The 26187-nt window shown below is 44.3% G+C and overlaps 2 protein-coding genes across 2 annotated transcripts in view; one reads left to right on the top strand and one right to left on the bottom strand.

Annotated features, from left to right (window-relative positions):
* The window catches only part of T265_00737 (hypothetical protein), a gene marked incomplete at both ends in the record, with an annotated part of 150759 nt that extends 145905 nt beyond the window's left edge, over positions 1-4854 (top strand). Inside the window, 2 exons of the mRNA XM_009164586.1 lie at positions 2441-2471; positions 4612-4854. Of these exons, the coding sequence (XP_009162850.1) occupies positions 2441-2471; positions 4612-4854 (274 nt within the window). The remainder of the gene's footprint in view (positions 1-2440; positions 2472-4611) is intronic.
* T265_00734 (hypothetical protein) lies at positions 15-26187 on the bottom strand (the record flags this gene model as incomplete). Its single annotated transcript, XM_009164583.1, has 15 exons — positions 15-122; positions 1816-1876; positions 2823-2965; positions 4480-4668; positions 4760-4888; positions 5988-6190; positions 15722-16056; positions 16693-16814; positions 17691-17758; positions 17899-18103; positions 19597-19704; positions 20947-21192; positions 23574-23739; positions 25856-25979; positions 26019-26187. 15 exons carry the CDS (start codon positions 26185-26187, stop codon positions 15-17), a joined length of 2376 nt encoding a protein of 791 aa, XP_009162847.1.

The raw sequence follows: 26187 nt of genomic DNA, 5'->3' as shown, positions 1-26187 counted from the left end.
GTTCCTGTGAGGGGCTACATTGCTACAAGCCGCACAGACTGGGTTGAAGTTTCACAGATCTGTCTCTTGCATCGCAGACAGAAAGAAAACATTACACTGATGAAAATCATACCACTAGCGAGCTGCAACAATTATATGAGGCGACGGAGACTACACAGGTCTGCGTTGCTGGAAATATACACAGCCTACCGGGAAAAATCTTCATGAGAAATTTTCTCCCATTCTAATCTACAAGGGAAACAAGCTTCCGAAAACCATACATCATACAAGAAGCACTTGTTCCCTGAATGGTCTGGACTTGCCTCAATCTCAAGAAAACCGGTCATTCGCTCTCAATTTTGTTAAACCGTTTCCATCCTATGCATTGCTGCTAGACGGTCTTGCGAGCCAGCACGCCGCCAAGAATTGACTAGAGTACGAACAGGCCAGCATGTTTCTATAAGTTACATGTTTGTAAGTCAGCCAACCCATACTGAAACATAAAGCCCAATGCAGATACTGTCACAACATAAGGGCAAACCGTACCGGGCTCGAACAAGAACGCTCGCACCTACCATCCCCCTCCTACAAATTACGCTTTTGTCTCGTCCACACTTAAAGCAATATTTTGTAAAATACTATTTTACATGACTGTCAACATTCTTAAATTCTGTTCGGCCTCACGAATACGAGCGGAATCGCACTTGCTCTGACATTGTGGCGATCAGCACGAATTGATCCAGAATACCCACAGATCTAAGTGTTCAACACAGGTCTGATAGTGCCGTTCTAGGTTCTAACATGACCACCTGGATGACAACGCCGACACTGACCACGCTTCTCGTGCTAGTATTACTCTGACTGAATCACGCGGACGGCAGAACCTGCCCAAAGTATCGGAACTAATGGGGTTGGAGATGGGGTTCCTCGTTTAATACACAGCCGCCGGTATCCCTGACAGTACTCCCCGAACACCGACGACTTAGAGAAACATCTATAGGGCAAAACGAGTTTTGTTATAGCTTGATACCAACAGGCTGAAAGGTGGTCATGAATACGTAAGGCTGCCCAAATATCGCTCATGCAGCAATTATGTCGGCTGAAAACTCTCTCTCTCTCACCTTACCTACATATTCTACCGCCGGACACTTTAGACTCAAACTGTTAGCCGGAAGGTCGCGAATTCAAATCTCCCTGCGGATTCGTGACAAACGCACTGCTAAAAATTCCCGATTAGGATCGAAAAGCTGCATAATGCTTCCAGGTTTTTCGCTTACAGAATGAAATCTCGATTAAGTCATTTTTAACCTAAGGCTTGACGATCTTTCGATGGGTTTAACAGATGAAGTGGTTATAGAAAGTTCAACAACTGTGTAGTTCCGCGACTCATCAGTCCCGATACTTGGTAAGCGAACATACTCCTATTAGAGTAAGAGAAGTTGGGACCAAGTGCACTCAAGCTATCAGAGCAAAATCTCTTGAGTGACAACAAAAGGTTGGTTGGTTGGTTGGTATTCAAAAGGTGTATGTTGAAATATCGAAACCGAATGAAAATGACATATTTGTGAAGCTCCAACGGAGTACATGGCACCCTAAGGTGCAATAAGATGAGAAACAACTAAGATAGCAGTCTACAATATAGACATGACCATTGTTTCCATCCAGCTGTGAGATAAGGAGCGAAAGAACTACGGCGAAAATAATGTTACAACAGGTTGGGTGATTTGAACCCAGTAAGACCGGTGGCAGAGCAGGGGACAGGCACTGAAATGGTCATGTGTGTAACTAAGAGGGCAGCACATTTTGGGTTTTCAGTTAAGCTTGATCGTGCCAAACGTTTGTAATGAAAAGATCATTAAATTTGTTCAACGCTGTCAACACGTGACCAGCCCGGTTTCTGTAAAATGAAAAAAGGGAAAATGATGGCTTGTGGATTAGGATTATTCGATAGTACAGTAGGCGAAAAAGGTGTAGGTAAATCGCACAATATAAGGATAGAACTGAGGCTCTGTTCGGTAAGGCTCAAACATGACGCAAAGTGTGTGGTTAGAGGACTACTATGATATCCATACAATGTTCCTGCTTGTGTTAGCAGCTGTTCTAGCACCTTTACATATTGCAAACTGAATGGCATTTGGCTGCTGGGGCCAAAAAACCAACAGCTATTTATACGCTGCATTTGCCAGCCACTCAAGAGAAGTGCTCTACAAACTTGGAAACACCATTAACCTTGCTCGAATCAGTTTGAGGCCAGTTTGGGCGAGATGGCCGAAGTGGTTAGAGCGCGGATTACTAACCTGAAGGTCCGCGGTTCGAATCCGACCTCCGCCACTCGACTTCCCCTGTCTAGGCTTGGGCAACCTGGCAGTATCCCAGCCCTCGTGCTTGCTTCGGGTGGCATGGCAGCTAGGCACCGGAAGGGTGCTACAGCTGAACGCTTTATCATTTTTATCTTTATCAGGGTAGAAATACCCAGTGCAACCAGCAAAGTAGTAAGTTGAAAGGGGAGAGAGTCACTAAGTTTTATCGAGCACCTGGAAAAACACTGTCCATTCAGTAACAGCTACATCAACAGGAAGAATACATCGAAGGACGGACAGATTACGTGTGTAAATGACTCTACAAAAGTTTCTACACCAACGAAAAGTACATGTGGTATCCAACCGACGACGAGGTTTCGTAATTCACTTCCGTTTAAACATGCCGAGACATATGAAACTTTTGGATGGGAGTCTATGTGTTTTCTAATTACTTATCAGCATGCCTCTCCAAAACACTAGTTCACCAAGGAAACCTGTCGTTAGTTTCCGGAAATGCAAACAATCGGGCAACGCGTGACTTACTTCAAGCGCTTGGACTCCGTAGTAACAGCCTCCAGATGTTGAATGTCAGCATCCAATTGCTTCACCTCTTCAACCAAAGTGTTTGAGAATTGTTCGACTTGGGCAACCAACTTCTTTTGAGAAACCTGGAGCTCTCGTTTGACCTAAACAAACCGAAGAAGGAGACGTAAATAGTTTATTATCGTCATTAATACCACCGTTATCAGTGACAGCAACACCAGATGAGAACACTGTTCCCACCACTGTGCAACTTAGTTCGACCAAGAAATGGAGCGGAGGTGGAGTTTTATGGCTAGCCCGCAACTGATACCCGAGGTACCTACACCTCCAAAACACAATCAGACAATCCGGATAGAATCTGGTCTGATAGAATGAACGCCACTGACACCACTTAGCCTTCACATCTTTTGGCGTCTCTAACCAAGCACAAGGATGTCTCGTGGACTGCATCCTGGAAGACGAACAGCACCAAGGGCATCCAAACTTTTCGGAACATCCTTTATTCCCATCTGCCAGGTCATTCCTGTTCTCTTCTAGGTTTCCATCACTCCAAATTGTGCAAGGAAAACAGCGCTCGTTTTGGAAGACACTAACCCAGCCACCTTTGCTTGCGGTACTGGATACATTCTTTGACGAAAGTACCCTCTGAATGAGCAAAAAAACAGTACCCTAATCAACTACTTGCGAATTCGCCAGTCACAGACAATTTGTGTTATAGCTCTGAGTCCGTGGCTGTCAGAGACCTCAAGGTGTATCATATACTACGCATGGATTGGGCAAGTCTCGCAAAAGCCTGAGACCCGGTCACGTGCCTGTTTGTAGCCACAATTGGCACAAATAGGCAAACGCAATCCTCGTTTGTGAGATTCGTACGTTCACTTCGTCTGTCACACTAACATCTGAGCCAAAGCAACTTCCCAGAGCTCATACTGCTCCACAACCTCCAGTGCCACTCTTTGAATTCTCGGATGCATGTTCAAAGACACTATGTCCTGCAGCATGACTTTGAAATTCGTGGACGAGAAATAGTTCAACAACCGGGTCCCTACCAGCATCCACAAAAAAACCGAAAGGACGAATGCTGATGTGAAATATTTGTAAGGGAAAACAACTCACGTTGATAAACTGCATCCAATGGTACCAAAAACTATAATGCTAGGACGTATTGAAGTTATTAAAAATGGATTCTCATATGAATTTTGGAGTGTACAGATGGGAATCTGAAGATAACCTGAAAGCAAATTAAGATGCTCCGAGAGTGTGACGCCCAAGCTTGAGAGTCCAATCAGTACATTTTAACTTCGCATCCGGGCTACCTTTAATTCCCCATAGAGACAATTTATGGGTGAAAAAGGGCGAGACCTATGAAACAAAATGAACAGATATCCAATCCTAGTTAGTACCCTTCGGAAAGGGCCTCTTCGTACTGCAATCCCTTTGTTAAGTCGATCATCATAAACTCAGGAGACTCTTCTTTTGTCATGAGGAATTCAGCTTAGGTGAGCATGAACAGGCACCCTCTCAAACAACGAAAACAAAACCGAATGCACATCATTCGTGCCTGCATATAAGTGAAAATACCAATGGCTTTTTGCAACCTTTTCCTGGAAGTGGACACTGGGCAACAGTTCTGTGACACCAACGAACACCATCTTACTTGGTATCTGGCATTTGTGCTGGTCAAGTCGACAATAAGACGAAGTTTGTGTGACGCGAAATCCACATATTGACGCTTGAACGCTGCCTCTTTCGCTTTGTTGGTCCACGCTAAGCGTTCGTATAAATACAGACCACCGTAAAGCCCAGCAACAAGGCCAATGACACGCCAACCAACCGCCTTGGACACCTGGAGCGGAAAGACAGGAGAAATCAAGTCACAAGTGATAGAACAAAGAAAGAGAGCGATGACGTACACGTTAAATTGGAAGATAACTCACCAAACCGAATACGATCACAGCTCCAACCGAGCTACGACTCAAAAGAGAAGGGAACAGTTCCAGAGGCCAAGATGAAACCACAGATTGTAGAATGACGCCACTCTGGTCGACTGATGAAGACCAGGGATACTGAAAAATCAGCGAAAAACACATTCAACCATAAACAATGTGTGAAATAAAATGTGGAGTATCGTCCTAAAGATTGAAACAATAGATATACTGGCCCGTGCGAAGTCAACAGTGAGGTTGGATGATGAATCATGGTACACCCTGAGTAACTAAAAGTAAATCATACTGCTGACCAACAGTTGTCGAATGGTATGGTTTCTAAAGGCAGCGAGCTCGAATTTCGCTAGACTTGGGGCACGCACGGTTGAAGATCACCGAGAAGAACGAAACAGCCACGGAATCTCCCTCAGCTTTTCAAGACATGTTGCCCTCACCTTTCGAATCAAAGTCAGATCTGAAATTCTGAGATAGTTTAGAATACCAGCATTTATTTATCAATGCAGGCAAACTGTAACCTATATGAGCACCTGGACCGCTGGTTTTCGCTCATTCCAAGCGCTTAGGAACAATAACAGAGACAGCATCGAATGTGGTAACAATTCGATTTGATTAGGTACCTATGTGACGCGCAGATACTCAACAGGAAGGGTTTTGACGCCCTGTGCATAAATACTCGATTTGCCAAGTTGCATATGAACGAAGCAGCCGCATCCTTGCGTCCGTGATTTCAGTTGAAACGTTGCGCTAAAGTACGGCACACCCCATGCACCCATACATGACCAGTTATTAACCGGAAAACTCGAGGTTAGGCGCGCTGAGATCGGGCACAACACAACACTGCGAAGCGATTCAGATATAGATTTGTCTCCATGAGGGTGCCAAAAGTTCGTGTTCACCAACCAAGCGATCTAAGCCGACCTACCAATCATTAGGAACTAGCTGCACGGAAGAAATGAACAGAAAAATTGCACCCGGAAGGCCAGATTTGCAGCTAGCAAACAAACACGTCAGGAAACTAACAAAAGGAATTAATTTACCACATTGTGAAAAATGACAAGCCGCCTCCTGAACTGAGCGGTTGCGTAATTGCAATACATGACAGCAGGGTAACGATGAATAGTCATTAGCCCCTTGTTACCACCGTACACAGTTCATCTTCCGAAAAAAAACATTGTTGACTATCATGACACGTAACATTGACAGCGGCACAGCAACTTACGTGACTCGTACCACGACGGGGAGCAGTAAGGCGTTGAAACAAAGTGCCAATTCCTAAACTGAAACGGAACTGAATATCCTCACGAAAATCTGCGCATAGATTTCGACAATCCACGTGAAATTCTGGTTGGAACGCCGTTGGATCCACTAGCTGAAGAATACGATTTTTCTGTGCCTCATCGCTGACAATAGAAGCAAGCTTGGCTGGAAAGGCATGAGGAAAAAGGAGTCATGGTTGATATGATATAGTGATTTGGTCTGAAAACACATGACACAAGAAAACAAAACCCCAAACGATCGGAAAACTGTCCGGTGTGAAACTAGGTCAGAACGGAACATCAAGGTACCCAAGTAATGTACATAGTTTTTATCTAAAATGCAGAAGATGATCGCGCTGAGGGTCTAAACAACAGTAGAGTGGCAAATTGCAGGTAAATTAGTCACATCATCAGCATTAGTCACACATCAGCAACCTTGTGAGTAGTTTCCCTTATGAAAACATACTGCGATATCTCGAATATCGTGCCAACTGAATCATGAGGCGGCCTGTGTGCAGCACATTTAGTCGTAGAATATCATAAACGATCGATTCAGTTGCGTATCTCGTGAAAACCAAATTGATTTGCAAATGAGTGTATTTCTCGAAAACAGTCCAATTTGGGTTGAAGTATATCATGAGGTTGATGGAGACTCGGGGAAACCGGTGCGCGGTGACACGCCTCAGGACAGGCCTCCATTAACCAATGAAGAGGTGACAACTGCCTGTTTTACGGTCAGCAGTTCACCTGCACTTCAGTTGAAGGGGAAGAATGATGAATGAGGATTCGTATGTTACTCCATTTAGGTTAGCAGATGAAGGTAATAAGCGTGTAAGAACAAAGAGCACGGAAACCATTACCAAGCCAAAAGCATGCACATATCCTGCTTCGGTAGGCTTGATAACCAGCGTCAAGCAATCCCTACACAAACAATGATTTATCCAAACCGACATTGGGGTAGGATAGGTGTACGAGCAAAGACAGGAGTTTGGTTAACAAGTGTCAGAAGGGCGATTACATATGGAGTGATCGACAGTTAGCTAAAAGACGGCAAAGTTTGTTCATTCGAAAGCAAGACTCAACATTCAATACCTGGTGCAAAATTAAGTAGGTGGGGTTGATCTAAATTGCGGTTGAGGATATGGGAAACTATAACAGAATAACTTCTCTTTTGGTCGACTAATCCTCTAGAGATTGATTACGGTTTGTAACAATCAGGATTCCAAACCGAATAATCATTTCGTCTGCGTTTCGGATTGTCCGATGATGCAGAGCCATGAAATCATACAGAAGAATCGAAAGCAGATCCCCCGTAATTGTGGCCAGTCAATAATGCTCAAGTGTAGTCAGAAATGAAGAAGCCGGTGTCCACTGTGACTTTTAATACATGATTTTTAACCGTTAAAACTCACTAGCCCTAAACTTAGGAAATGTATCCGTTGCATTCCTCTGGAAATTCTCGACTTGCGCTAGAAAGTCGTCTCAATCAGTAATAATTTATTTGCTTCATTCCCTAGCTGAACCCATAACTAGCCACCCTGATGACCAAGGAATTCCCCGTCTTCATATGGGTTGACTTCAGTTTTTCCCACTTTGTGTGTTCACAAACTCCAAAGCGCCGATCACTAACCCGCACAGTTATTCCGACTTCGGAGACACTTGAAGACAAGAGCTCCGAAATGCAGTCGACCATTTGAGGTCTTGACCTGTAACTGAGGTCAGAACGACATGTTGGTTCATTCCGAATCAGAAAACCGTTGTTGCAGCGGATTTTACCAAGAAGAATGATGCTGAATTATTTATGAAGGAATTTAGGTAACTGGTAAGGGGATTTAGGTGGAACGGGAAATAACAGAGATAAATCCCAGGGGACATTTAAGTTCGACTTTAAGAAGCGGTTACATAACAGAACGACTAGCGAAAGTTGACGTTAAGGAAAGAGACACTCCGGTACGGGTGAGTAAACTGTTACCCTTAGTTGTGCAGCAGCTACATACCTAATGCACTTATAGGATTCCAGTTGACTGTGATCCCACGTTGACCAGTTTTCACAGTTAACCATCTAAGTAAGGTGCACTCTTGATCAAGTAAAGCACTGACATAATATTCACAAGGTCAATCGGAAGACTCTGGCCAGCCCACCACCAGGTTCGTACTTCTTCCTTGGGACTAATCAGGTAAACCTAGCCCCCTAGCGATCTAGACCATTCTGAGTTCCAGCGTCAACATCACAATGTACGTACGATGTGATAGACATACACCCGCAAGTTAACTTGGTGTTGACGGGAGATTCGGCTAAAGTTCACCTGGACCTTTCGTTTACGGCATTCTGCATAAGGCTGCTTCTGCACAGCACATCCAGTTCAATGATAATCCACTTTGAATGGAACAATATATAAATCTTGCGAGACCGGTTCAAATCCGGTAGTTTGCTTTAGTCTTTCGATCGCCAGTTTAATATCACTTAGTTAGGAAGTATGATGCAACAAAGCACACAAGTTGCTATTGAATTGCATGCGTCTTCGGTTTTTTTGGCATCCAATATACACAACCCTTTGAAACATAGCGTAGCAGTGTGTTCACTTTCATGGTTTGAAGTATGACTAGCTGCTCCGCATTTTTGCTATCCAAAACAGCGCCTGTTTATTCCACCCACTGCAAAAACCTCGGCAGCGTGAGTCATAGCATCGGCTTTCAAATTGAACTGGCTACGCAAACAAATTCTGCGCCATGAAAATAGTAAAATTTCAATATTCATTGAATATTAGGACTTTTACTGGAATGTAATACAACGGAGGAAACATCCACGGGTCCCAAGTAGGTAAGTCCAACAAGGATCAAAGTCGACAGACGATAGGAGTGAAAAACCGTTGTGTAATCTTGGATGGTTATCGAAGTTACAGGTCATAAATGAAGTTTGCCCGTGCAATCCGAGGTTTGTGTCTACGATGTCGTAGATCAAGAGTACAAATGACCTCGATAATAATGAGCTTCGAAGAGCGATACCGGTTGAGGCGGCCGAAACAATGAGTGAAGTTATGTTTGGATTTGCAAATATGACCGTATTAGTGTCCAGTAAACAATACAGTGAATCCAGATAAGGATGTGGATGCGCTCAGAACACACCATTACGGTGACCAGTCGAAATTCTGAATGAAACAAACAAAGAAGTGACTGGCTACGAACAATTGCGGCTCGTGTATTTCAGGAGTGCTGCTGAATTCGATCATTTTTTTCGTTGTCCTTGGTGTCATAAATTAACAATTATGCCGGGCTGAATAAAACAAACGAATTTCGGGCACTAATCAAGCATTGTTGACCAGTCACATTTAGGAGTAGGACTGCCGTCGCCGTATCGTCGGAGAACCCGAAATCAATCATCGATTTGACGGGAGCGAGATAACCGCTGGGTTGCCGCACATCCAAAATTGAAGGAATGCAGTTCCATTTTTCAAAGATATGGGTCCAACCGTACAGTGGGTATACAGCCTGAATCACCTATACACACTTCGCCCACACATACAAGAATGATACATTAAGAGTGCGTCAAAGGTTCCGAAAGGCACTAGGAAGCAAGTGACAACTGCTCAGTGTGTTGGCACAGGAAATCACATGGGGGCGGATCTCGCGGCATTATCGCCGGTAATTCCCGTTCCAAACTGAAATTCCGCAGTTCCTGGTGAGGCCCGTTGTCCCATTCAGGCTAGCTGATAGCGATCAACCGCGCGACAAAGCAACCATGGCCATTCACCAAATTCCATATCTAGGCAACTCAATGGGCCAACTTACAACACCCGACAGTTGTTCAGCATGAAAGATGGCGTTTCGACTAAGCTTTCACTGTGAACTGCAGAATGTGTGGCTATATGATGCCTCCGAAGTTTTAACCTCAAAAATCCACCCACCAAAATGTAAACTCGCCCTGGCCATATGTTGGAAAACTGGCAGGTCAGATAGACAGTGCTAAATAAGTTTACTCCGTCCATTAGGATAAATGTGTATTCCGTTTAGCACCATATACATTAACACAACCTGGCGAGTACCGATCAAATTCGAATGAAAAATTCAAAAACAGCTTTCCGTCAGTAACACAAGCATCGATGTAAATATAGCCTACTGAAAGCCTCACAGTAGCGTCATTGTGCGGAAATGCAACGGACAACGAAGTCTAGGGGATAGAACACTGAAAAACGAACAAATGCACGTCACACGCTACGTCGCTGAATGAAATAAAGTTGAGTGACAGCCAGTGGACAATCCAGGGTTGCTTTCCAAGTGTGAATGTGAACTGCAGCTTTGCCGAATAGATGTGAAGTGTTCAGCAAAACACTGAAAAACAGTCTAGAGTGGCCATCAACGGAAAAAAATCGAAGAAGTTAGAGTCAACTGATAGAAGTCATTAAGGTAACAAACAAAGCGCCATTCTGAGCGGACAGGTCGGAACACTATTCGAATACTGAGATATCCCTGCAGAGAGATATCCCTGCAGCTTCGAAAGGTTGTCAGTACTCATCAAACTCACTGCACACAAAACTATTCAACTGATTTGTCCTACAACGACCCTACATGCACAAGCTCTGAAAAAAGACCAACTGTCAGGCTGATAAAATCTCCAACTTCCCCAAAAGTGTTCCAGTAGATTTCATAGACATATGAACAGAATTTGTGCATGGGAATGGCAGAAGGCCAGACTCACGCGGTGGACAGAAATAGTACATATGTAAAGAGGCACTCGTACCACCGATACAACAGCAGAGACCGGAGGAAAATATCTGCACATTCGTGCACACTATCACTCTTGCTCATGCTGCTGTCAGACCGGAAATGGCAACCGGAGGATTGTTACTGAAGAAAGGGGGATCGGTCTGAGAACGATAGGACCGAACCACCTGCAAAAGATCAGTACACTTATCGAAAGAAGAGTAGCATCCGCGGTTCGAAAAGGAAATATTCTGAAAATAATTTCCCAGGGTCGAGGTGAAAAACAAAGAGGCATGGGTCTAGAATATCCCTATTAAACAACGGGCAAGGGAAGAATAGAATGTTCTTACTAAAGAAATAAACTTTAATCTCACAAACGCCACAAATACGGGGTTATTGGCCTACCTGGAGGCAGCAACGAAATCCAACACAAACTAGAAAGAACTGTGCTACCGCCCAAATCATGAGTCCCTTACGTAGACAATGCTTTTGTCATCACTAGAAACAGTGAGCTGCAACGAAAAAGTCAATAAATGGAGAGCGCTTTCCACGACGTCGATTTCCCGATGGAAGAAGGAAGCAACAGCAAGCTAACATTTTTAGGTGTCTGGCTAAGAATTTACCAGATGAGCAAATGCAAACCAAGGCTTAAAGCAATGTCACACACAGTTCAAATTCCGAACGAACAAAGCAATCCCCAAAACTGTCACAAACAAGGCTGCATTTAGACACTGCTCAAGCGAACTGAACACTACAACATAATAGAATTCTTCATAAAAGGGAAACGCCTATATAAGGAAGCGGTTACCCGGAGAACGTCACTTGAAGATCTCAGTCAACTCAAAAGCACAGAGAAAAGGCAATGAAACATCGATGACACTTCTGATATAGCTACAAAGGTACTACGATATCATGATATATCAGTGGTCTACAGACCTACGATGAACTGCAAACAACCCTACCGAAACCAGTACACTAGAAAAGACTAGTATTATTTGTTAAATTCAGTGCAAGAATTGCGGCAAACACTGCAGAACAAGCAGGGAGGAGGCTATCAACCTGAACCCACTGACGCAAGTTCGTTTGTCTTTGTAAATGAAGACCGGGAAGTACACTAATCCGACTGGAACAATATCAGCATTCCAGGTTGAACAAGAACGAAGGAAGAACGCGAATTTATGAAGCCGTGGTACTCAATTTATACGGCGATAAACAAGCAAATGGAGATCGACCCTCCCTTACTACCCGTGGGGAAGATGGAACTCCAGAAACTTCAAACTTGAGATGCACAAGGAATCAAAGAAGAAACTGGAAGAACTTAAACAAGAAGCGTTCAGAAAAACTAGTTGGGCCGGGACGCACAACTGTTAACAAGGACAAGCAAACCTGAGGACCAAAATAAGGAGAGCTCTGCGGATAGAACGCACACAAATCAGCTAACCGGGCCCACGAAAAGGAACCGCAAGTAAGTAATGGGCCAACCAGAATCAAAACAAAACAAAAACAAAAAATGGACGGTAAGCAATCAACCAAACGAAAGAAAGAAGGCCACAACGCAACGCAGATCAAGTAAAGACCATTCCGAAAAGGAAACAACCAACAACAAGGACAGCACTTAGTAAACCCATCGACCACAAGGCAGATCACTACGCAACACAGATAGCAAACAGATCAATCAGACTCTGAGATGACTTATGAACAGCCAATCACATTAAAGACCAAAGATGCTCTTTGCAAGCTAAATAAGCGCAAGGACGAAAGGAGGAACTGACCACCCAACCACGTGCTGATGATATTTACCGGAACAATTCAGCCGCCAAATTCGGAAAACAGATGCATAGTCACCAGGTCAACCATCAATGAAGGCACCGCAGCTGTCGATTAAACAACACATTGCCAACTAGAGCTCATATTAGAAATTTTCAGCAAAAAAAGGAAACGAAAATAACGTGCTGTCACGTTTCCAATGGTTCCTGTATCGTTTGTATGGCGCATCGTGCATGAAACAAAATACACTGAAAGGAAAACAGTTCGACCAAAATGCACAGTTGATGTCATACTGACATGGTAGACTTCTGAGAATCCCAACATTCTCCAGCTTCTTGAATTCTAGGTCAATTTCGCTAGAATCTTGAGTTTTCTTTTTAAGTGGACCTTATCCCTTCCAGTATATATTTATCCCTGATCGCGGCGTTTTTTCACAGATTTCTAGCATTCACGAACTAGTGCTGTGCTTGATGTTTCGCCAGTGAAACCGACCGGACACTGACTAGCCATCCACCGTACGGCAGTTTTTTTCACAGATTTCTAGCATTCACGCGCAAAACTAGTGCTTGATGTTTCGCCAGTGAAACCGACCGGACACTGACTAGCCATCCACCGTACGGCAGTGTTCCCATCCAAGTTTTTCCTCCCATACAAGTGAGGACACAACCGCCACTGTTCGACTTCGGGACAGAGTAGACAGACGTCGTTTTTCGGTCGAAAGCACGTTTCCAATAGGGCCCTACGGAACAGTCTTCCAAAGTATGAAAAAGTATTACCTGAAGCTACGCTGGAGGTCGAAAGAGGATATTCGGAATCATCTGCCAGGAGAAAATGCTATGAATATTGTGATATGAAGCCATCACGTTAGTGTACCTTAATTTGTGCGCCTGCAACAACCGAAAACAATGTAAGCGACACAAGTAAAGCAACTCGACATTCCCCCAGTCCCCATTGCCCAGTCCTGTGGAAAGGTCAAGTTACTTTTGGCTGAGGTAGCCTATTTGGTGGAAGAGCACAGTTATGCCTTCTCAGAGCAAACCATTTTGGTTTTACGGGTGCTCACCGTATCACAGGAACTTCTTAAACTACGGATGCTAAGCCAAATTCAGAAAAGGTAGACAACAAACAGGAACAATGTCAGGGAGAAATCCAAGGTTTCATTTAGCAGAATAATTCACTTAACTGCAAATTGATGGATCAAGGATCGATAGGAATCGAGAGCGAAACAATGTGAAACGTCACGTGTCAGCGTATCAAGGTTGCGCAGACACACGCAGACTTGAGATTCATAAAGTATGTAATCCACCCGTGGCAGGCGTATGCTGATTACGCCAATGACAGAGCTACTGAAGATAAGTAAAACAGTCATCCGTAGATAATTCGATTCCTCTAAATCTAATACTGTTCATGTCAGTTTGTCAGTAATAGACACGGTAACAAAGACACGTTGGAACCCACTGCCACAGTTCGACCAGTGGAAAGTGGGAAACTTGAAGAGACAACATTGTCGTTGTTGAAGCACTGTAGTTGTCTGATGAAGCTGAGAACTGGGAAGCTATGTATTGAAGCCAAGAGCTTATATTCAAGGAGTCAAATGACCACTCGAATGAGCAAATGGTCCGAGTCAACTACCACCGATGAGCCTACTCCCAATACCTTCAGGTTGATGACGCGATTATTTTCGCATGACTTCCTTTAGTCCTTGTAAACAATGGAATCACCGTCGAAACGCTCGATCCCACGGTTATTGTCTTGGTTCAAATGTTTGTAATAGCGCCATCTGACTGCTCACCAAAGCTTCGATCCAAAGAGTGCAGAGTACGAACCATCCAGCTCGGATACCTTGTCGGTTTGAACCAAACATATCGGTAATTTCTGTGGTACATGGAGGCTAATGTCGACGTTTAATTCAGGTTGTATCGAGCTAACTTGTACTTTGAAGTGTTCAGTCCATCACTTGAAACGATGCTTTTTGCAGATCTTCTAGTGAAGACGCCTTGTTCTAGTCAGTCGATCCGCTCAGCTGAACTGGGACGGGTTCACTTCCTCCACCGCAATATTTTCCACCCACGATCCACCAACTCTGCATCAGTTTTCGGACTCCTGATAATCTGATGTTTGAGAGTTCTGCGTACATCACTTTGGTCACCAATCGCTGCTATAATTCCTCTAGAGTCAATAAAATCTTCCCGTCTGTATTATACGTCTAGTCGTGCGGCTCTGGTAGGTAATCCTAACAGCTGACAGGATAGCTTCTTTTACTCCATTCCATTCGTCTTCCTACCAATCTTCGACACTGGCGTGAATGTGCACTTCTCGCAGATTTCCAGCTATATCAACACGATTATTCGGTTGCAGATGATGAACTGAATGACCTTACAATGCCTGCAATAGTCGAGCCCGCATGATCGGAATCGGATTTCTACCCTCAGAAGGGAAGAAAATCCTTAGTCAAGGCTGTCCACCTGCAACGGATAGCTACCTGGTTCAGCTGAGTCCATGACTGGCTAGAGTTCGATGGCCTCTAAATAAACCTGTGTAAGCAATCTTGCTGACGGTTCGTACTGGCCAGGAACAAAAGTTGTTCAGTGCACACCTGAGGAAGTCATTGGTAATGTATCGAGATATTGATAGCTAGGGTAAGTTTATTGGTTGTTGATCAGGTGGCCGTTGATCTGTTCGCCAAGCTTGGTAGTTAACTTGCAAAAGTTTCGCCACATGAGAACAGACATCATTAGTGCTGAGTTAGGTGCGCGCTGACGTCTCCTCGTACGGTGACGAAACGTTTGCAAGTCAATTACCAAGCTTGGCGAACAGATCAGCAGCCACCCGATCAACAACCAATGAAGAAGTCATTACTCATTATCTTCAGGGCGATTCCACACTCCGAATGGAGCACTGAATGTACTTTTTCATTGCTGTCGTTCACTCGTACGTGAAGAAACGTTTGCAAATCAATTACCAAGCTTGGCGAACAGATCAGCAGCCACCCGATCAACAACCAATGAAGAAGTCATTACTCATTATCTTCAGGGCGATTCCACGAATGGAGTGGAGCACTGAACGTACTTTTTCATTGCTGTCGTTCAACTTGGGCATCCATACCACCCAGTAGTATGACATTACCTGTCGTTTCATGGGAACACTGGGCTGACCGAATTAGTAGCATGAGAGGACTTTAATGAGATTTTGTGAATTAGAGGCAACTCAAATGCTGCAAGCAACTTACACATCATAATTTGTTCTGACCGTGAAACTTCATTGAGAATATCGCTAGAACAAGCCGCAGCTAACTTCCGCCCCAATTCGCGCTCTACATGTGTGTTCAATTCCTTTTTGTATAGCAACAACATGGCAGGATCTGGATGGAAAGGACGCGAATAAGAGTCGACCAGTTCACCAAGACGGCGGATCTCTGCATTCAGCGCACTAGCAACCTGGGTTTCAACGCGGGCCAAACAGGTGTGAGTCATTTCATCCAACGCTTGTGAGGTCCGATGCAAACGCGAACGAACTTCTTCCAGATGAGCTTGCGACAAACACCGACAACGAACGGCCGCGTCTCTGTAACGGAGTAATACAATGAGTACGGTGGAAGGATGTCTAAAGTCAGTCGACACGATCCAAACTTTTCCTGTTTGTATGGTCCAATGATTCATACTATCGACCACACTACCTACCACGACTGAGTAAAGCGATTTTTTTTTAACTTTTTGAGCGAAGCCATTGACCGTTACTAGCCGGGCAAACAGTCCTATAAACTGACTTTTTCCCGCTTACAACCGTTCAGATGTTTCACATAGTTCTACTCTCACTGTCAACGCCGTTAAGCTATCGAGCCTGCTAGCCAAAGCGATACAGGTGTCTCTTCATCCAACAAACTAACCTTCGACTCTCCCAAACTTACGCACACCCTGCCGTGGAATTCAACCCTTCAAGACCATCACTTCGCGGTGATGCTACCCTGAATATCTTTTCGTTTACTTGCTTATTGTATACGAATAGACGAATGAGAATGTGGTAACACCAATGTCCGAATTAGGACAAAGAAAATTATTACGAGTTCCTGGTGGCAGCAAATGACATACGCGATAGGCAAGTGGAGGATGGAAAAAGAACCTTTGGAAACACTAAGTCCATTGCATTAGTCACCCAACAAATAGCGCTCAAAACACCGGCGAGTAGCCCCGGCATACTCACTTCTCCTCCACCGTTGTCTCATAGATCTTTTCCATAACTGAACGAAAGTGTTCCGCAATCTGCTTGCCCTGTTCGCAGTGCGTGGCAAATTTGGTTCGTGTGGCCGATTCGGATAGGTTTTTCTAAATCAAAAGGGAAGGGAAACGTCCAAACTTAAGGGCGGGTGCGCTATCCAGGTAATAAGATCATAAAAGTGCAGGTGTGGATCAATGCTTTTGTACTGGCTACAATATGACTTGATCCAAGTGAAGCTAGTAGAAACCACCAACTTCCGACAAACTCCCAGTCAAATAAACTGGTGGTTGCGAATACTCATCTGGTGTCCACAAAGCTAGATTTCGCAGCCGAGAAATGGAGTATAACAGAAGATGATAATTCGAGGATTTTGAAGTAGGAAACAACGGTTTCATCCTGTAATCAAAGTTAATTCATTTTGAAAAGCTGAGGAACGTTCAACATGTACCTGATCCTCGTTACGAATCCTCAGTAGTCGTGTTAAATCCTGTCTATAAGTAGATTAAAAGTACCGATGATCTTCCAATCGCTGTTAAGTAACACGGCGTTTATTCCTTATGCGGAAGGTTATGGCTTCACGGATGCCCAGAGATCTGTTGATGATTCCAAAGAGATAGGCTATACACTGATTCGGATTTTTCCGTACAGGATAGCAGACTAAGTGGAGGCTATGTTTTGGAACCAAACAAATGCACAACGTATAATTAAATCGAACGAATCGTTTTTGAACGGTTCCAAATGGTAGTCATCATCTTTCTTCCAACCGAGTTCAGCAAGTTAACATAAACCTTGCATTAACGAACAGAGTAAAGTTTCCACAGCCCACTGCTTAGCATATGACGTACGCCGGCGTGCAGGCACATGCACTTCTAAGTGGATAACGTCCAAATGCACGTGATGGCAGCTGAAGATACGATTGCTACAAACAATTTCGTTCCGTAGGCACACTAAAAATTTGTTGAAGATAAACACGGTGAACTCACTTCAAAGATCACTTCGAAATCTCTGAACTCCTGCAGTCTAACTTCCCAACCTTCGGCCATAAATGGTACTGAAAAAAAACAGTGAGAAGCGAAGAGACTTTGTAGTGGTATAGACATGTCACCCTGGGGCTGCAAAGCATCTGATCATAAAGAAAAACGAATTGGTAAAAACTGCGTACACTCAATCACAACAGCCACATTAACTTACGTGAGGGCAGAGGTGAGCCAACATGTGTTGTACTCTCTGGTGGCCCAGAACCAAAAGCCATGTTGCCTGCATTTGACCTTGATCGATAGGCGAGTGCCTCTCGGGCCGAAACGAAAAATACATGTGCCTCCGCCTCTGCACGTGAACATACTTTCAGTTCATCGGCCAAGAAAGCGACACAACGTTGAAGGTGCTGATCACGAACCTATTGTAGGAGTGGTACAGTCAGAACACATCTGCGTGAAAGGAACTGGTTCTGTCCACTCGTTACTTCAAATAAAATCCAAGCATTTCGTAAAAATCCTCAATAGGACTACAGCATTTTAATTCAGGACAGTAGAGAGTAGAACAGAACACTAAAAAAATTGTGTCGCTGCTGCCTGCCACAACCAGTAGTGTGAGCGTTTCCATTTATCTGCCTGTAGTTTCAGAAACAGTGGAATCACACAGTAGAATCAAAAAGCATTCCGAGGGTACTAGGTTGCTCGCAGCACAAGTCTCTTTCCAGTCTTACCAATGTCGGATTAACCGGTCCTGTATGTGTATTTCGGAAACAATAGATAGTAGGCACTGCCCCACAGGCGCTGTGACCTGCATTCACATTCTCGCTTTAATAAACCCAACTTAATGTTCAGTTCAATTCAATTCACTTCACCAGCTATAAACCATGTACCATAGGTACATTGGTTTCAGTTGCTACAGTTTCGGTCACCGGAAAACGCGATAATGTGGGACATACAGTCAAGCTTTTCAAGCGATGACACGTTCAGTTTGTTCGGAAATTTGGTAGCCTCGTATTGAAGACGATAGCTTTGATGCATGAGCGCCACTGACTGTGCCTTTGGGGCAGTGTCAATAGCTATTGGTGAGTCGAGTCCCGGGGTCCCCATCCAGGAAGACAGCGGTTGCCCACCCGACCTAGTTTACCAGTTAGTGTTTCCGTACTTCGTTGCCAGGTTATACAATGTCCACCTCTCGGTTGCTTCCACTCATCACAGGGCTGGAAAAAAAGAGCTCTGCGAGGCAGGCGCAGTACATGTCCTAATCAGCGTAACCCACGTTGGAATCAGGAAAAAACAACAGGTGGATGAGAATGGTGGGATAGAAGTGTTAAATAGAAGCAAATAAAAAATAAAATGAAAGTATCCTAGAATGCTAGCGAAATACATCCATTTGCGAACAAATTTGGTTTTCGAAAGACTCACCTGGAACCCAACTGGATCTCTTGTTTCTTTTTATGTTTCCTAGACTGCGTCCACCCAGTAGTTTCTCAAACTCACTCCAATGCGTTACGCACAATAAAAAACCGGATCAACTAGCTCTCACGCAATCAAGTGTGCCGCAGCTTCGTGAATTAAACATTGTGCGACTGGACCACGGTATATCAAAAAAATACTATTCTTTTCTGTGCGAAGCTAATATGGAGGCGATAACTAAAGCAACAATGTAACGAAAGCACTGTCGCTGACGGGGAAGGGCGGACGACAATAAATAAATCAGATGGTGGGGAGCCCGGATAAAAAAAACCATTGGTGTGATCCTCAGCTTTTCTGACCGCCCGGAGAACGGGCAATTAATCACAATTTCTGCTCTCTTCGTTTACGAGTCTTTCTCCTCAGCTGACGATACTCGTGGTTTTCTTGGCGTTACTGATCAAAATCTTGGTTCTAAGCCAAATTTTTAGTGGGGGAAACTCACCTCATTCACATACTCTATCTCGTTGGCCGATGCATCCCAACGATTGTTGATGATGAAAATGTTCGGTTTCGAAAGGCGCTGACTAACCCGATGGAAGAACTCCTTTTCCTGTGGTTGGGTTTAGTAAAGCAAGAAGTAGGTGTGAGTTATAAGGAACAAGACCTATCATTATGATAAGAATCAAGTTGGAATTAAATTTCGGGAAGTTTTGAGTGAACGCATCGACTGTGGTTTGCTTTGTAAAGCGATTAGCGTCCTCAATGAAAGCTTGTCTTAAGGGGCGATACTTTTCCTGTGGTTGGGTTTAGTAAAGCAAGAAGTAGGTGTGAGTTATAAGGAACAAGACCTATCATTATGATAAGAATCAAGTTGGAATTAAATTTCGGGAAGTTTTGAGTGAACGCATCGACTGTGGTTTGCTTTGTAAAACGATTAGCGTCCTCAATGAAAGCTTGTCTTAAAGGGGCGATATGGTGAGTGGTTAAAGCGCAAATTTACTGACCGGAAGGTTCGTGGTTCGAATCCGACCTCCGCCACTCGACTTCCCCTGTCTAGGCTTGGGCAACCTGGCAGTATCCTAACCCTCGTGCTTCCTTCGGGTGGCATGGCAGCCAGGCACCGGAAGGGTGCTACAGCTGAATGCTTTGTGTCTTAAAGGCGTCCACAGTATGGATCAAGATGAGGTGGGCTAGAAATGAGACACCGCGGTGGTTTGTATTATCAAACGAACTGAGATACATCAACTCGATAAAATCATAAACGTTAAGCACAACGAGTAAGAGAGCACATGCCAAGAGGAGCAAGCCCTGGATTTTACCCTGCAGGTTACTACGGTATTTCAAACGACGACATACATGTCTGCTACATGCAAGGCAATGATTCAATATTAACTCAAAGTAAACACCAAATTCCGTATAGGTATCGCGTCTTCCGATAGCACATTAACCTGATTTCATGTGCATTCAAACCAGAAAGACCCCAACATAATATAGCGGGATGAGGATACTAACTACATTGCTGAAATAACAAATGAGGCACTTGCTGTCGAGGCCACCGAGGGTAGCTGTTCATCTGACGCAGTATAATGGGATACTTCTACACAAGTTCAGTGAACGGGTGAAGGTCAAGAACGAAAGGCAAGCCGAGGCACAGTACAGTAATTTAAGCTTCGAATATTCTTTCTTTTAAACCCTTTCACTCTCCAGTTCACATGTACCTGTTCTGAGGGCCCAAAGGTTTCACCTGGTGTCAGAGTACCGCAAAACAACATAAACAAAGCACAACATTGCCCATCGTGTTATTAGTGGGAAGAGGAGTCCCCAATAAATGGTTATTTGATACAGTACTTACTGCTTGCATCAATGTAGATTCTGCGTTTGCCACCAGAATAAATACATCAGCGTCGAGACAATGTGAATCAATCCAACTATCCACATCCGGATCCACATTGATCCCAGGGCTATCGAGAAGCACCACATCCTCACGCAAAAGCCGACATTGAGAACTTGGCCAAAAAATTCTGATCATTGAATCCGTCGCAAGTTGCACACCACTCAGCGCATGAGCCAGTTGACTAACCGACTCAATTGGGTGGGACTATAACCGGTAATATGATCAATAATAAAAAGCGAAGGAAGTGAGCGAAATAAGTGGAAAGTGTGTCCTGAGAAACAATGGGTTATGGGCTACGACGAACGGTACTAAAGTTTGTTACAATCCTGAGAAAAGCAAATAATATAGGTCAGTGTCAATAATAAAGACACCGTCTATGGCTAATGAGGCTAGACTAGCAATCTGCAACGGAAAAGAGCGTCTTTTAAACAGGGACAATTAGAAGTAGGATAGGAATAGACCAAAACAACTTGAAACACGAAATCAAACAAGTTGATAAAACAGCATGAGTAGTATCTGAAAGCATGCCATCCGGTATTACGTGTGAGCAAGACACTATCAGTAAAGCGGAATCCGAGTATTCCCAACACCGCCCGATCTCGTTAACCAGATGACCAGCCGCACATAGTCGAAAAAAATTGGACGGACAACCCGGATGATAAGTCCACCTCGCAGTTCGCGCCATTCTAAAGAAGGCAGGGAAAGCCACACTCGTTTCGGTAGACGATGATTCGATATGCGCACCACATGGCTAGGCCATCGCACTTAACGGTACTAGATGTTCACGATGACTGAAGTAAATACTGTACAGCCAAGTACACGTTTAACGACACAATAAACAAGCACAAATGAAGAGGAAGTAGAGTTGATTATCTCATTCAAGCGCCTTTCGACGTTCACGCACTGTCAACTTCAAGTCTCCTTCGATGCACTGTTCGACGCAATGACCTATCCTCAAGGTAACTTGGGACAACGTAGAACCGCTCATTTTCTTCCCTCCCTCTTTCGAGATCGGTCTGTCGGCTACACGGGAAACATCACCTACACATTGGTAATGAGGATCTTCATCACCGACGAGACACTGAAGTTGATTGCGTCCAACCGGATACTTAAAATCATCAGCCAATAAGGGCTCAAGTGCTACATCCTCTCGTCTATAAGGATTGCTATGAGAACAAAAGAAACACTCAAAGTGAAGAGCAGCGACAGCTTAGTTAGACATACCAAGCCCGCGTAGTAGAATTACAAATGAAACCAACGGTCTCAAGCAGGAAGGTATCAGTAAACAGCGAAAGAACACCAAAAGAAAACATCACCCTAGCTTTCGCATTCAAACCACTGATTTTGTCGACAAATTCAAAGTAGTACCTTAGAAAATACATGGCGAGGCGTCGTCTGATAGGTCCCAAGACATCTACCATGACGTCACCCTACTAACTGGAAAAGCTAGTTTGTCACGAACGAAATCGGATGAATGGGCACACCATATTTATGGATTTTGGGAAATTCATACGGAAGTGGTGTGGCAGAACCCACCGTTTCCTAACCATGCGACTATGATTTTATCGATGTTATCCGTAACCAACAGCCCCTGTGATAAATCGATCGGCGAAAATCTCACATCTGCCCGCAGAAGTTGTGTCTCGTGGCCATACAATAACACAGCCCTTAATGTGGCCTGGTGCATGCGACCCTTGATACTCAGCGATGTGTATTTTTCAGGGCGAATTGACAAGTGTGATTCAACCGAATAGTGTCCGGCATAATACAGACCAAAGTTAGATCCGTTGGCAGACTAGAAAGTGACCGCACGAATGCCACTGAGTATCACGTCCTGTAGGATCTCGAAACGTGCGCACGAAAAAGCAAGCAGATCTTATCCGAGAATGCCTGTAGATCTCAAAGTTCCCAGCTTGGCTTTAACCACTTTCATTTCGCACAACCATTCAATGGCGTGACCTCTCCGAAGCTTCTGCCAGCATGGGTTGGTTAATAACAGAAAGATATTGGAAAACAGGGTATCCCGACAGAGCCTAAATGCAAAGGACCTAGAAAATGAATTGTTTTCAAAAGTTTGTGTCCCCAGCAGACTCTAAAACCCATGCCAATTTTTGTTGAAACCAACCGCTAATATTCCCTTAGGTAAACCCTCTGCTTCAGTGTTGTACACAAGATAGTTCGTTGCCGGAACAAGCGGGTTAGTCTGATGTTATCCACCTAAACATCTGTGGTTGCCGGGTAGCGAAGCGAAACTTTCTGTTAGCACTCGCTTCCACAGGCGCACGACCGAAAAAGTTTGAGTTGAAGATATACTCCAAAAGCAATTATAAGTAGGCATCCACAGGAGCCTTGGATAATCACTCCTACGTTCGTTCCGTTCATCCAAATGTTGACGGTCGTGTGCAAAGGAAGTAAAGTACGGATAGAAGTGGAACAAATTAAATCAGAAGAGCTTGAAAACCGTCAAGAAGTCCGAGTTTCAGAAATGTTTGATGAAAAACCTGTGAATATATCCAGCGATTTATTCACTGGTGGCTTAATAAACAGTTTCTGGAATAAAGCAAAACAAAGAACGAGAATGGCACCTGAGCACCTGACCCATCAGGATCATTCTCTGGAATTGCCACGTAGCCCGTCTCGCGGTCCGTGCCTTGGATCTCGAGAAAGCAACTGGTGGTGTGCCCCATCCCGGAGGGTAAAAGCCGGGAACCCAACATGGCATTGATTACTGTGCTCTTCCCGTTGGAAGTTCTGGAGTTAAGAAAAAAGTGCAAAAACTTCCTAAGCCTCACGTTTGATCAGTAGTCTTTACTGCAATGAAAACGTGAAAAACCAATGCTCAGATGAACTCGTGTCTTGTATTCCATGAAGTATCTCGAGCGCAATTAATGATATTTGGTCGTGCGGCGCTGAAGCACCAGTGCTTTCATCTGGTGTTGCCGTTACTGCACATGACGATGGCGGATTTGCTTAGGAGGCCGCATGCCAGAGAGTGCAATGAAAACGGAACAAAAGACCCGAAGAATGCAGTTGATTACCTCTTTAGATGCCTGACTGGTTTGGATTCAGGCAGCAGCGGTTACCAAGTTGATTAGGAAGAGAATCGAGGTATGACAATTTGGAAAGATGGAAGGTGCCAGCAATCGCATGGTCTTAATGACAGACCGTGCTGTGTGCAGTGAGTGAGGTGACATGGCTGGTGTCGACACGTGGAATCCTATACCACGTACCTATATAGGCATTCAGTCAATTGGAAAAAGCTTGGAAACGGTTGTTCTAGATAAGTTCGGTGGAACTTCGCTGTACAACTTCTCGCCATTAACGCAAAAAGTTTCTACGAATAGGTGAAAGGATTAGTCGGTTGGCCGAGTAGTGGGACGTAACAAATTAGCTCCGTGTTAATAGTCGACTAAAAATATTGGTAGACAGTGCGAGTTACTGAGTCTTATAGTCCAACAGTTTAGAGAGGGGGAGGGGTAACGTCGATTTCTGCGAGAGTTGAGGCCTTGCTGTTCCGATTCAAAGCACCTCAGCTGCTGATTACCCTCACGTATCAACCACAAGTTTTGTTAATCTTTGATTGGTGAATCATATGGTAATTTGGTTCGACGGAGGGTTAAGTACGTTGTGATTGGTATGTGCTTTGCAACCCAAACCGGGATTACCTGTTGATAAATGCTCTTCACTGACAGTCGGGTATCGCACGTGTCAACATTATCCATCTGAAACCGACCTACACCAGCCTCTAGACCTACTCTTTCTAGTTACAACCGGCTGTCCAGAGATATCTGCTGCGCCGGGTTCCAGCCGGTGGAGCGTGTGCAAAGTGACAGAGGGCCAAATGATTGTTTCTTTGTCTGCAATAGAATTGTTCCAGCCTAATAACACACTCAAATGAGGACAGGAGACTTTTGAACCAAAAATATCAATGGCTTACCACATTTTGCTAAAACGATGGTATGAGGGTGTTTCTGGGTGCGTATTTGCCACTAATGAATGTATTCTGACAGCGGACTTCAACAGCGCCTAATATGAGCGGTTGAATATTGTAGCTGTGAGATCCTGTATAACAAGAAGACTACTTATAGTATGGGCAAGAAATCTGAAGCGCTTGAAACAAGCATAAAGTCGCTAGTGTGGCACTGAACACATAGTACATGGATGCCCTGGTACCTGAGCACCAAACTGTACCTAGGTGGCGATAAATAACCGATCGCACATTGGCAAGGCGTCAACGGGAGATTCCACTGACTAGCAGCCGAATGTCTCATTCACGATGGACTTCAAGTGAATATGGCGAGGTGGGTCAGTGGTTAGAGTGCGCATTAACTGACCAGAAAGTTCGAGGTTCGAAACCGACTTTTGCCTCTCGACTCCCCCTGTCTAGGCTTGGGTAGCTTGGCACTGCCCCAGTATTCGTGCATCTTTCTCGGGCCCATGCTACTCAGAGTGACGTCATGGTACTAAACAAACAGAGAGTTCGTCGGTTATTTGCAAAGTAGCACGACAAAAGTACGGGCAGTTAGCTAATCATAGCCTGTGTTAAATCCGACAGAACCTCAGGCGTCAATCGTCTGTGCATATCACTAACCCAGCCCCGTATGGTACGAAGTTCAGTCAACGCTCATCAGTTTACGTCTCTCTTGATTCGCGCCTACACAAAAATCTGTTTCTTTCCTGCCTTTCCTGTTCGTTTCCACCTGGTAAAGGTAAAGTAGGTAGGAAATAACGATTATTCCGACCCACTTGACATTTATGTTCTACTATTGCTGAGCACAGAAACTTGTAGCGTTTGCATAACCTAACGAAGATATACACATGCATGCTTTACGCCCATCACCTGTAAGATATATGGCATTCACCTTACCTTCCGAAGAAGGCACACTTCATCTGATTCCTGGAAATGATGCCTTGGATGCTTTTAATCTTTACCAAATGCTGTTCGACATCTTCATGTGTGCCTTCACCCAGAAGTCGAGCAAACTTTTCTTCTAAAAATAGAATGGATAAGGGTTAAGACAGGGACGAACCTTGATGTTGTTGTGTAGTAAAGTTATGACACTCGTTGATATAATTCAAGATCTCCTCATAAATTTGAATTAGTTCCTTTTTGGCTTCTTTGAATCTGATGAGGTGTGGATGACTGGGTTGTCGTGTTACAACAACGGTCTTCTGACGGAAATCACCAGCCGCGCTCAT

This window comes from Opisthorchis viverrini, assembly GCF_000715545.1.
Source record: "Opisthorchis viverrini unplaced genomic scaffold opera_v5_7, whole genome shotgun sequence".
NCBI lineage: Eukaryota > Metazoa > Platyhelminthes > Trematoda > Opisthorchiida > Opisthorchiidae > Opisthorchis > Opisthorchis viverrini.
Note: the sequence above shows the minus strand (reverse complement) of the source record. Positions and strands in the feature narration are given on the sequence as shown.